Source organism: Muntiacus reevesi, chromosome 17 (genome assembly GCF_963930625.1).
Source record: "Muntiacus reevesi chromosome 17, mMunRee1.1, whole genome shotgun sequence".
Lineage (NCBI taxonomy): Eukaryota > Metazoa > Chordata > Mammalia > Artiodactyla > Cervidae > Muntiacus > Muntiacus reevesi.
Window position 1 is genome coordinate 16,087,886 of NC_089265.1, and position 13,308 is coordinate 16,101,193.

The 13,308-nt window shown below is 35.9% G+C and overlaps 1 protein-coding gene across 3 annotated transcripts in view; it reads right to left on the reverse strand.

Moving 5' to 3' along the window:
- IFT74 (intraflagellar transport 74) overlaps positions 1-13,308 on the reverse strand; it is a 99,440-nt gene that overhangs the window by 46,350 nt on the left and 39,782 nt on the right. For all 3 annotated transcript variants that reach the window (XM_065907882.1, XM_065907881.1, XM_065907883.1), the window contains 3 exons: positions 12,570-12,632; positions 4,876-5,019; positions 2,814-2,854 (listed from right to left, as the gene is read on the reverse strand). In XM_065907882.1, coding sequence (XP_065763954.1) covers positions 2,814-2,854; positions 4,876-5,019; positions 12,570-12,632 — 248 coding nt within the window. The remainder of the gene's footprint in view (positions 1-2,813; positions 2,855-4,875; positions 5,020-12,569; positions 12,633-13,308) is intronic.

Genomic DNA, 13,308 nt, shown 5'->3' on the forward strand with positions numbered 1-13,308 from the left:
CTCTGGTTCCTCTATCCTTTCAAAATCCAGCTTGAACATCTGGAAGTTCATGGTTCACATACTGTTGAAGCTTGGCTTGGAGAATTTTGAGCATTACTTTGCTAGCATGTGATATGAGGGGAACTTTGCGGTATTTTGAGCATTCTTTGGCATTGCCTTTCTTTGGGACTGGAATGAAAACTGACCTTTTCCAGTCCTGTGGCCACTGCTGACTTTTCCAAATTTGCTGGTATACTGAGTGCAGCACTTTCACAGCATCATCTTTCAGGATTTGAAACAGCTCAACTGGAACTCCATCACCTCCACTAGCTTTGTTCTTAGTGATGCTTCCTAAGGCCCACTTGACTTCTCATTCCAGGATGTCTGGCTCTAGATGAAAGATCATACCATCGTGATTATCTGGGTCATGAGGATCTTTTTTGTATAGTTCTTCTGTGTATTCTTGCCATCTCTTCTTAATATCTTCTGCTTCTGTTAGGTCCATACCATTTCTGCCCTTTATTGAGCCCATCTTTGCAAGAAATGTTCCCTTGGTATCTCTAATTTTCTTGAAGAGATTTCTAGTCTTTCCCATTCTATTGTTTTCCTCTATTTCTTTGCACTGATCACTGAGGAAGGCTTTCTTATCTCTTCTTACGATCTTTAGAAGTCTGCATTCAAATGGGTATATCATTCCTTTTCTCCTTTGCCTTTTGCTTCTCTTCTTTTCATAGCTATTTGTAAGGCCTCCTCAGACAACCATTTTGCCTTTTTGTATTTTTCTTCCTTGGGGATCGTCTTGATCCCTGTCTCCTGTACAATGTCACGAACCTCTGTCCATAGTTCTTCAGGCACTGTGTCTATCAGATCTAATCCCTTGAATCTATTTGTCACTTCCACTGTATAATCCTAAGGGATTTGATTTAGGTCATACCTGAATGGTCTAGTGGTTTTCCCTACTTTCTTCAATTTTAAGTCTGAATTTGGCTTAAAGAGTTCAAGATCTGAGCCACAGTCAGCTCCTGGTCTTGTTTTTGCTGACTGCATAGAGCTTCTCTATCTTTGGCTGCAAAGAATATAATCAATCTGATTTCGATATTGACCATCTGGTGATGTCCATGTGTAGAGTCTTCCCTTCAAGGAAGAGGGTGTTTGCTATGACCAGTGCATTCTCTTGGCAAAATTCTATTAGCCTTTGCCCTGCTTCAAGGCCAAATCTGCCTGTTATTCAAGGTATTTCTTGACTTCCTACTTTTGCATTCCAGGCCCCTATAATGAAAAGGTCATCTTTTTTGGGTGTGAGTTCTAGAGGGTCTTGTAGGTCTTCACAGAACCATTCAACTTCAGCTTCTTCAGCAATACTGCTTGGGGCATAGACTTGGATTACTGTGATCCTGAATAGTTTGCCTTGGAAAGGAACAGAGATTATTCTATTGTTTTTGAGATTGCATCCAACCACTACATTTTGGACTCTTCTGTTGACTATGATGGCTACTCCATTTCTTCTAAGAAATTCTTGCCCACAGTAGTACATATAATGGTCATCTGAGTCAAATTCACCCATTCCAGTCCATTTTAGTTCACTGATTCCTAAAATGTCAATGTTCACTCTTGCCATCTCCTGTTTGACCACTTCCAATTTGCCTGGATTCATGAACCTAACATTCCAGGATCCTATGCAATATTGTTCTTTAGAGCATCAGACTTCACTTCCACCACCAGTCACATCCACAACTAGGTGTTGTTTTTGCTTTGGCTCCATCTCTTCATTCTTTCTGGAGTTATTTCTCCACTGATCTCTAGTAGTATACTGGGCACCTACCGACCTGAGGAGTTCCTCTTTCAGTATCCTTTCTTTTTGCCTTTTCATACTGTTCATGGGGTTCTCAAGGCAAGAATACTGAAGTGGTTTGCCATTCCTTCCTCCAGTGGTCCACATTCTGTCAGAACTCTCCACCATGACACATCCATTCTAGGTGGCCCTACATGGCAGGGCTCATAGCTTCATTGAGTTAGACAAGGCTGTGGTCCATGTGTTCAGATTGGATAGTTTTCTGTGATTATGGTTTTCTGCCCTCTGATGGAGAAGGATAAGAGGTTTATGGAAGCTTATGGGAGAGACTGACTGAGGGGGAAACTGGGTCTTGTTCGGATGGGTGGGGCCATTCTCAGTAAATCTTTAATCCAATTTTCTGTTGAAGGGCAGGGCTGTGTTCCCTCCATGTTATTTTTGACCTGAGGCCAAAATATGGTGGAGGTAATGAAGATAATGGTGACCTCCTTCAAAAGGTCCCAGGCACTTGCACTGGTACACTCAGTGACCCCAACCATAATGGAAACATTATGCTAGGTGTAAGAATCCAGCCACATAGGACTATACATTGTATGCTCTCACTTATATGGAATGTCCAGAACATGCTAACTTATAGAGACATAAAGCAGAGTGGTTGCCTAGGGCTGGGAATTGAGGATGAGAGGTGTGATTGGATATGGGTTCTTAGTGGGGTGACTGAAGTGTTTGAAAATTGACTGAGGTGGTGGTTACACAATTCTGTGAATATACTAAAAACCTCTGAATTGTACACTTTAAATATGTGATTTGTATAGTATGTATTACATTGCAATAAAGCTGTTTTTAAAACGTAATTATACTATGTAATGGCTCCTAACTAAACATTCAAAGAATTATTTAAAGCTATAAATAAAACCGAAAGTTGCACTGTCACTATGAACCACTGAAAAAAAAGACTAACAATATGCATCTCTTATACACTTAGACTACAATTTAAAAGATGAGAAATGAATGTAAAATGTCCTAATGTAAATGTACTTACTGCCGCTCCATGCTGGCTATTTCCTGATTATCTTCTTTAACCTATAAATGTATAAAGAGAAAACAGAATTTAAAGAACTGTTCATTGTTGGGCCATCTTAAAGAGATTTTCCTTCTAAGGCATGTACTAAAATGTCAAATCTAGTCTCTTTCTTTTAACTTATTTCTTAAAATTCAACCTTGTAAGTTAAAAGGAACATCACTGGGGAACTAGTCACAGATTTTTCTTTCCTCCTCAAAGGAAGAGTGGTGACTGATACATCCATACCTATCCAACAAAGCACAATGAGATTAATACATTTTCAGGACCGAATCAGTTTAAATAAATATCTAGGATGTTTGAGCCTGTCTCCCTACCCCTGGCTCCCCCTGTTACCTACTCCCAACCCACACACAAAGTAGGGTTGCCAGATTTAGCAAACCCCATTACATTTCAATTTCAGAAAAACAATGAGTACCTTTTGTGGTATGTATATACTATGCAGTATTTGGAATACACTTATCTGCGGGGAGCAGCTTGAAAGAGCTGACTCTGGGAGCTGCCTTGATTGATTATCAAGGGTCCCTTCAAGGACATAGCTCTCTGTCCCGCCACCCCTCTCCTGGAACCCAAAGTTAATCAGAACACTAGTAAGCCTTGAATGCACACATGATGCAGATAGATAAGCCTTTCACGACCACCCTTAAGATAAACGGGATGCCCTTCTTAACCCTTGACGTTATCAGAGAGTTCTGGTGATTGTTATCTCAAAGTGATGTTTATGGAAAAATATTTTCTCTTCTTAAGATTCTCTTCTTGGTTTAGTATAAATGTAACCCTGAGAAATAAAGAATCATCGCTGACTGCAGCAATCCTCTCGACCCCATCTGTTCTGTGTCTTTATTTCTTAGCCTAAAGGAACGCGCCATGTCGCTCGCTGAAATCTCCCGGCTGGTCCGGCACTTATCATCTTTACGTATATATTTATTCTGAAAGATTATTCATTGCTTATCTGAAATTCAAATTTAACTTAATCATTCTATATTTTATTTAGCAATTCTATCCTGGGATCACTCTTTAGTCCCCTGCCTTCAATGATCTCTTTCCAAGGAGTTTCAGAGATTCTAGATTATAAAACCTTTATAGAATGATTCTAATACTTAAATAGCTCCTGTGTGCTAAGTCACTTCATTTGCGTCTGACTTTTTGTGACCCTATGGGCTTAGTCCACCAAGCTCCACTGTCCATAGGATTCTCCAAGCAAGAATATGGAGAGGGTTGCCATGACTTCTTCCAGGGGATCTTCCCAACCCAGGGATTGAACCTGCACCTCTTGTGTCTCCTACACTGGCAGGCAGGTTCTTTACCACTAATGCCACCTGGGAAGCCTGAGGTGATCCTTACTGTTTTTGCAAACCCATTGGATTCAATCTAAGACCATAAAGGAGTTCCATTTACAGGTTATTCACTCGATCTGTTTCCCAAATATATAGGCTCCTAAGGGCTGTATGTTTAGGGTGTTTTAGGGTGTCTCAGGATAAATAATAGCCTAAATTAAAGCCAGCCCTGGGGCAGTAAGAAAACTACTGAACACATGTGATACAACATGCTGACATATTATGATCTCACAGGACATTCTAAATTCATTCACTTTCATCAAGGCACTGATAGAAATAACCACACAAAGTCACCAGCCTTGGGGCACTTAATTTTCTATATATGAGGCCTAAAGCAAATAATGGAATACATTTTCAGTAAGATTGTCTAATTATTTACTGACCAATAAGAAGAGTTTTTCTTGTAAGGAACCAAAACATGAAAAAATGATCAAATATGTATGAAGACCATACAAAATTAGGATTTAAGTTAAAAAAAAAAAAAAAGTCTTTATGTTAGAAATTACTTTTATCTAGATTTTCTTGGTCAAGCAGTTCATATTAATTTAGGTGGAGTCTGCTTTTCACTGTTTTGTTTTTTAAATAAGCTTATTGGCTTTCTGTTCAATGCATATGCCTTAAATAAAACAAATGGATACATTTACCAAATCCTGACATTTTAAAATAAGTATGTTTGTTTTTCCTACCTGCTTGAGCAATCTCTCTCTTTCTTCCATTGGAGATCCCATATTTTTGTCTTCTGCAATCATCTGATCTCGATGGGACTCCAACTCATAAAGTTTTTCATGTAGCAATACAGCCTCCTGTTTAACCTGGGAGTGTGCTATTTCCTAAACAGAATTTAAACAAATAATTTTAGTATTTTATCAAAAACTATTCAAATAGTTTTCAGTTTATAACTAAGGACAAATTTAAACTACCAGCTTCCTTAAATAGAGATATCAAGTATCTAGAATACTCAAGAATGCTACAAATTCTAAATACTGAAGAATAAAAATAAATCCCTATATACGTTTGTAAGCTATTCAGTCTAAGATTCACAAGAAGGTGGTAACTTTAGTTTTACTTTCTAAATATAAGACCTAAACAAAGATACAGACATCTCTACCAGTGGGAAGATAATAAAGAAAACAAAACGATATATGTATAACTTGAACCACAAAATTCAATTCAAAGTCCAAAGAACTGATCTATAGAGGGAAGATATTTTCCCTAAATAGATCATATATATGCTTTCCTACAATGTTATAGGTTGAATTATATCCCCCCAAAAATATACGTTGAAGACCTAATCTCCAGCACCTATGAACGTGACTTAATTTGAAATGCAGTCTGTGCAGATTTAATTAAGTTCTGATATCTTGAGGTCATTAAGGTGAACCTTAATCCAGTATAACTGCTGTCTTTATTGGAAAAGATAAAAACAGAGATACATGAAGATAAAAACAGAGATACATACATACACACACACAAACAGAGATACATGAGGAGAATGCCATTTGATGACACCAGCAAAGAATAGAGTGATACAGATACAAGTTAAGGAGCAAATACCAAGGATTGACAGCCAGCACCAGAAGCTAGGAATAGGCAAGGAAGGATTCTACCTAGTGTTCCAGAGGAAGCAAGTCTCTGCTGATACTTTGATTTTAAGACCTTTAGCCTCGAGAAGTATTAGAATATTTCTTCTGTTGTTTTATGTCACTCAGTTTGTAACACTTTATTACAGCAGCACTAGGAAACTAGCAGAAATGAGTAGTAAAATTACCATGTATTCACCACTGTCCTACTGTTCATAAAGAGAAAGTAAGGGATAGGATAATTTCAAAAGAAAATAAAAAGAGCTAGGGGTGTTAGTGGCGATTATAATGAAAATGACATTTGAAGCTACTATTTATTGAGCATGTACTCTGTGGCAGGCACTATACTTCAAATTCTTTACGTACCTTATATATATACTTTATACATAAGTATATGTACTTATGTATAAAGTATAGACTTTATACTTCATATTCTCTTAACACTCAAAGCAACTCTGTTAAGACAGTACCATTAATTGTTTTTCAGATGTGAAAATTGATTATCCGAGATCTAAAGAATTTTTCTAACAAAAATAAAAGTTAATGCTAATATCTGAAACCAGGCCCACAGCGCTAACAAGATTTTTAAGAGGGAAGAGCTCCTCCTTTTTGAAAGCAAAAGAGAAAGAATAATAAAAAACAGAAAAAGTGAACAAGAGGAAATGTCTGAAAGTTCATAGGCCAAGGATTATATACACAGCTTAAGTATTAGGTTGGTACAGAAGTAATTGCGGTTTTGGACCATGAATTTTAAATCATAATTAAGCTCAAACACATCTTTATGAATGAAAATAGGAACAACACATTTTTGCTAATGAGAAAAAAGTTTGTTTATTCCTGTAGCATAAAAATCCATGTTTCAGGATTCAACTAGCTCTTGGAAAGCATTTTCTGCCTCCTGATAGTCGTGGAAGCATTTTCGCTATAAAAAGTTGAAATGCTTGAAGAAGTGGTAGTCGGTTGGTGAAAGGTCAGGTGAATATGGTGCATGAGGCAAAACTACATAGTCCAAATTGTTCAACTTTCGAAGCATTGGTTGTGCAACATGGGGTCGGGCATTGTCATGGCAAAGAATTGGGTCCTTTATGTTGAATCCTTCCTGGACTCAGAAAGCTGTAAAGGATCAAATGGGCTGCAGACCACCAAACAGTGACTTAAGATCTTTTTACGGTGTAAGGTTGGTTTGGGGAAGTGCTTTGAAGCTTCTTCTCAGTCCCACCACTGAACTGGTTGTCACCAGATGTCACATAAAATTCACTTTTCATTGCATGTCACAATCCAATCAAGAAATAGCTCATTGTTGTTGCATAGAATAAGAGAAGACAACACTTCAGGATGATGATTTTTTTGATTTTTGGTCAGTTCACAAGGCACCCACTTATCAAACTTTTTCACGTTTCCAGTTTGCTTCAAACGCTGAATGACTGTAGAATGGTTGATGATGAGTTCTTAGGCAATTTCTTGTGTAGATATAAGAGGATCAGCTATGATGATAGGTCTCAATTGGTTGTTGTCAATTTCCAATGGCTGGCCACTGCACTCCTCATCTTCAAGGCTCTTATCTTCTTTGCAAAACTTCTTGAATCACCACTGCACTGTATGTCTGTTAGCAATTCCTGGGTCAAATGCAACGCTGATGTTGTGAGTTGTGTCTGCTGCTTTATGACCCATTTTGAACTCGAATTAAAAAAACTGCTCCAATTTGCTTTTTGTCTAATATCATTTCTATATTCTAAAATAAATATAAAATAAATAGCAAGCGATAAGTCATTAGCAAGAAAACATGAAGTGAGAAATATGCATTAAAATGATGTATAACAAAAAAAATTAATAAAATGATGTATAACATAATCACATTTATTTAAGAACATATTCCAATATCAAATGGCAAATTTCAACAATTCAAAGCCACAATTACTTTTGTACCAACTTAACAATATATATTAGCTTTAGATGAAAAGTCATGATAATAAAACATCAATAGAAAAAAATGCAGACATTTTGAGGTATTCCTCTTCACAGTATCTTCCCCTTCCATTTTACTTAACCACTTATAGACATGTTCAAATTTCATCTTGATAAAACCATTCCTGAAGACTCAAGCTCATGTTGATCCTTCACCTGATTTTTTTTTACACCCCTATGAACTGAACCAACAATACTTAGCACAGTAGTGAGCATACAGCAGATATTAAATAAATACTCGGTGACTGATATTTGACATAATGTTGTTTTAAAGAACAAGTCCACCACCGTCCACCAAAAAACCCACAAAGGAATCCAGCTAAGGTTAAACAGAATTAGGATTTACATTTTCTTCATTTGAGAATATTGTTCTTTCAAAACATTGTTGTTGTTTCGAAAGAACAGCATGTATATTATCTATGGTGAAACAGATCACCAGCCCAGGTGGGATGCATGAGACAAGTGCTCGGGCCTGGTGCACTGGGAAGACCCAGAGGAATCGGGTGGAGAGGGAGGTGGGAGGGGGGATCGGGATGGGGAATACGTGTAACTCTATGGCTGATTCATATCAATGTATGACAAAACCCACTGAAATGTTGTGAAGTAATTAGCCTCCAACTAATAAAAAATAAATAAATAAATAAAAATAAAGCCAGTAAAAAAAAAAAAGAGAGAGAATATTGTAACATTTCTTTAAATTCATGCAGTTTTAGGCATATATGTACTAATGCCAAAAAGAGTGAAATAAAAAATTTATTTCAAAAAAGAAATAAAAGGAATCCAAATCAGAAAAGAAGAAGTAAAGCTCTCACTGTCTGCAGATGACATTATACTATACATAGAAAACCGTAAAGATACTATCAGAAAATTACTAGAGCTAACCAGTAAATTTAGCAAAGTCACAGGATACAAAATCAATACATAGAAATCACTTGCATTCCTATATACTAACAATGAAAAATCAGAAATAAAAATTAAGGAATTCACTATTGCAACAAAAACATATAAAATATCTAGGAATAAACCTATCTAAGGAAGCAAAAATAACTGTATATAGAAAATTATAAGATACTGGTGAAAGAAATCAAAGACAACACAAACAGATGGAAAGATATTCATGTCCCTGGGTAGGAAGAATCAATATTGTGAAAATGACTACACTACCAAATGCAGTCTACAGATTCAATGCAATCCCTATCAAATTACCAATGGCATCTTTACATAACTAGAACAAAAAATTTCACATTTCATATGGAAACACAACCCCAAATGGCCAAAGCAGCCTTGAGAAAGAAGAATGGAGCTGGAGGAATCAACATTCCTGACTTCAGATTATACTACAAAGCTACAGTCATCAAAATAGTATGGTACTGGCAAAAAAACAGAAACATAGGCCAATGGAACAAGATAGAAAGACCAGAAATAAACCCATGCACCTATAAGGTACACCTATGGGTACCTTAATTTTGACAAAGGAGGCAAGAATATACCTTTGCATATATCTGTATATTTTGTAAATATTTCGTCAAAACTATATTTTTGACAATGGGGCAAAGATAGCCTCTTCAAAAGTGGTGCTGGGAAACTGTACAGCTACATGCAAAAGAATGAAGTGAGAACACTTCCTAACATCATACAGAAAGATGAACTCAAAATGGTTTAAAGACCTAAATGTAAGACTGGAAACTATAAAACTCTTAGAGGAAAACATAGGCAGAACACTTGATGACATAAATCAAAGCAAGATCCTCTAAGACCCACCTCAGAGAGTAATGGAAATAAAAACAAAAGTAAACAAGTGGGATTTGGTTAAACTTAAAAGCTTTTGCACAGCAAAGGAAACTATAAGCAAGGTGCAAAGACAAACCACAGAATGGGAGAAAATAATAGCAAATGAAACAACTAACAAAGGATTAATTTTCAAAATACACGAGCAGCTCATACAACTCAACACCACAAAAACAAACAACCCAATCAAAAAGTGGGGAAAAGACCTAAACAGACATTTCTTTAAAAAAGACATACAGATGGCTAACAAACACATGGAAAGATGTTCAATATCATTCATTATTAAGAGAAATGCAAATCAAAACTACAATGAAATATCATCTCACACTTATCAGAATGGCCATCATCAAAAAGGCTACAAACAGTAAGTGCTGGAGAGGGTATAGAGAAAAGTGAACCCTCTGGAGAAAAGAGGGTTCCCTTTTCTCCAAACCCTCTTGCACTGTTGGTAGGAATGTAAATTGATACAGCCACTATGGAAGATGGCATGGAAATTCCTTAAAAAACTAGGAATAAAACTACCACATGACCCAGGATTCCCACTCCCAGGCATATACCCTGAGGAAACCAAAACTGAAAAAGACACATGTACCCCAATGTTCACTGCAGCACTATTTACAATAGCTAGAACATGGACGCAACCTAGATATCCACTGACAGATGAATGGATAAAGAAGTTGTGGTACATATACATGATGGAATATTACTCAGTCATGAAAAGGAACACATTTGAGTCAGTTCTAATGAGGTGGATGCACCTAGAGCCTATTTACAGAGTGAAGTAAGTCAGAAAGAGAAAGATAAATATCATACACTAACGCATATACAGAATCTAGAAAGATGGTACCAAAGAATTTATTTGCAGGGCAGCAATGGAGAAACAGACTTATGGACACAGGGAGAAGGAAGGAGAGGGTGAGATGTATGGAGAGAGTAACATGGACACTTATATTACCATATGTAAAATAGACAGTCAATGAGAATTTGCTGTATGTCTCAAGGAACTCAAACAGGGACTCTGTATCAACCTAGAGGGGTGGGATGAGGAGGGAGATAGGAGGTTCAAGAGGGAGGGGACATATGTATACTTATGGCTGATTCATGTTGAGGTTTGACAGAAAACAGAAAAATTCTGTAAAGCAATTATCATTCCATTAAAAAATAAATTAATTTTAAAAAAACAAGTCCCCCCGCTCCCCCGCCCCCCCCAAAAAAAAACCTCACAAAGGAAATCTAGTTAAACAGAATTAGGATTTACTTTTTCTTCATTTGAGAATATTGTACATTTCTTTAAATTCATGTAATTTTAGGCATATATATAGTAATGCCAAAGAAGAGTGGCATCAATACAAACACAAAAAGCAAGGTTATACCTTACACCTTTCTGTGGAAACTCAATCTGCCAATGAAATAAGACCCAACTCTCTCCTACACACTCTAAAAAAAAGATGGTGATGAATTTGAGAACTGGCTATATTAACACTAAATGTAGTCCTTATTTCTTGAAGCATATTCTTATTACGATAGAGATAAAAGAAAATAAAAATTATGTGTATCCACATATAGACAACTGGACAGAGAAAATCATCTTAATATTTTTAAGCAAATTATTTTTTCAATAACAAACTTCCAAAAGAAGGATTACAAAATATTCATGTTTATTTCTTTTGCAAGGTAGGTGACAGCAATCTTGTCAATGTACAATTGTTACTAGTCCTATCATCATGATAGCTACCTGAATACAAAGGAAATCAAGAAAGGCAGGCCAGATTTGATAGACAGACAGTGGGACGGTAGTTGGCAGAAAAAGAGTACATTGGTCAACAAATAAAGATACTCTACCTTTTGTATAAAGAAATGAAAAATTAAAGTAAGATAATTTTAAATTATTAAACCAGCAAAAATGCAAATGATGGATTGATAATGCATGCTGTTAATGAATATACGGGGAAATACACACTTTCACACATTGGGATTAGGAGTATAAAATGAAACAAGCTTTTCAGAAGGCAATTTGGCAATGTTACAACATTTTAGAAGTTTGTAACTTTTTACCCAATGTGAGAAATTTATCTTAAGATATACTCATAGTAACTCAGTAAAAAATGTATATTTTTACTACAACATTGTTTTATAATCTCAAAAAACTAGGAAAAACCTAGTCATCTACAAGGCTGTGCTATACATAATCATACAATGTAGTACAGTGCAGTAATTTCAAATAATGAGGGAGATATCTTAAGAGCTGATGTGAACAGACATTTGAGAGAGAATGTTAGATTAAAAAAAAGAAAAGCTGCAGACAGCATATTCAGTGTACATCCGACTTGAGGTTTTTCTCAGCAGTAAAACAAAGATAGGATTATAGGATTATTGTGAAGGTAAAATGACAATGCTGGTGACACACAAAAAGAGCTCAAAAAAGCACATAAGCACTCAGCAAATATAAGAGAAACTCTGTCTAGAAAGAAAGAAAAGAAATAGGCATTTTTACATTCATCTTATTTAATATTTTATAACAAATATGTTTTGTGAACTTTAAAATGCTTTAGATAAATAATAAAGCAAATGTGAGCTTTTATATCTTTAACGAACTGACCTCCCCTTCTTCATTTGTTTTTAGTCTCTTGTTCACATGTTTTTAAATTACCATTAGATTTTGTGTGGCTCAGCAGGCTCCCTGATTTTTGTACAGGTAGGTACTCAATAACTGAATCTGCCATGATGTGCTAAGTCGCTTCAGTCATGTCCCGACTCTTTGAGACCCCTTGGACTGTAGCCTGCCAGATTCCTCTGTCCATGGGTTCTCCAGGCAAAAACACTGGAGTGGGTTTCCATGCCAACTGAATCTACTTTTTTACTAAACTAGGATAGTTCAAGTCCTGAATGGGAAAAAAATATATTATACTCCTGTTAGTAAACTACTAATATATACCTGAATGAGTTCCATTAATATACTCAACTGAATTACCTTTTGTAGCTGAGTAATATGAAAAAACCTTTTGTAGTTGAGTAATATGAAAACTTTTACTTCATTTTATACTTACAGATTCCAAGCTCTCTTTTTTCATATTCAGTGAATCTAGCTGTTGCTGAAGTGTATCTAATTCCTAAGAAGGGAAAAAAGCACATATATATGCAAATTACATTAAGAATAATTTATTTATCAACATTTCAAATATATGTGTTGAAGTAACTTTTGTAAACATTTTCAGCCCATATCTTATAATTTGACTAGAATTTGTTAACATTCATTATTTCTATTTTGCCAATTTATTTCATCATTATTAAAAACCTTAACATGATCTACCTTTTAAATGCTTCATGAATTTTTAAAAAGGGAGCCAGAACTTTTCAGTGAATCATCACTGTGTTCTGAGAATATCAAATATCAGAAGACTTTAAATTAATGATGTTACTGTTTAAAGTTATAATTTTTATTTGACTTTTTAACCATGTTTCCATATTTTTTGACCATTTTCTCTTAAGGCCAAGACCTATAGCAATTTACATGGCTCACTCTTAGGGATAAGACCCTTCAACTGTTTACCATTGACTCTTGAACATAACAGGTTTCAACTGCATGGGTCCACTGACATTCAGATTTTTTTTCAAGAAATATGTACTACTCAGTCCAAAGATGGTTGAATCCGTGGATGTGAAACCTCAGACACTGAGGGCAAACTATACGTTATACACAGGTTTTAAACTGCACAGGGGTTGCCGTGCCTAATACCCAAGTTGTTCAAGGGCCAATTAGACCCATTCAAAAACCCCTGTGCAATA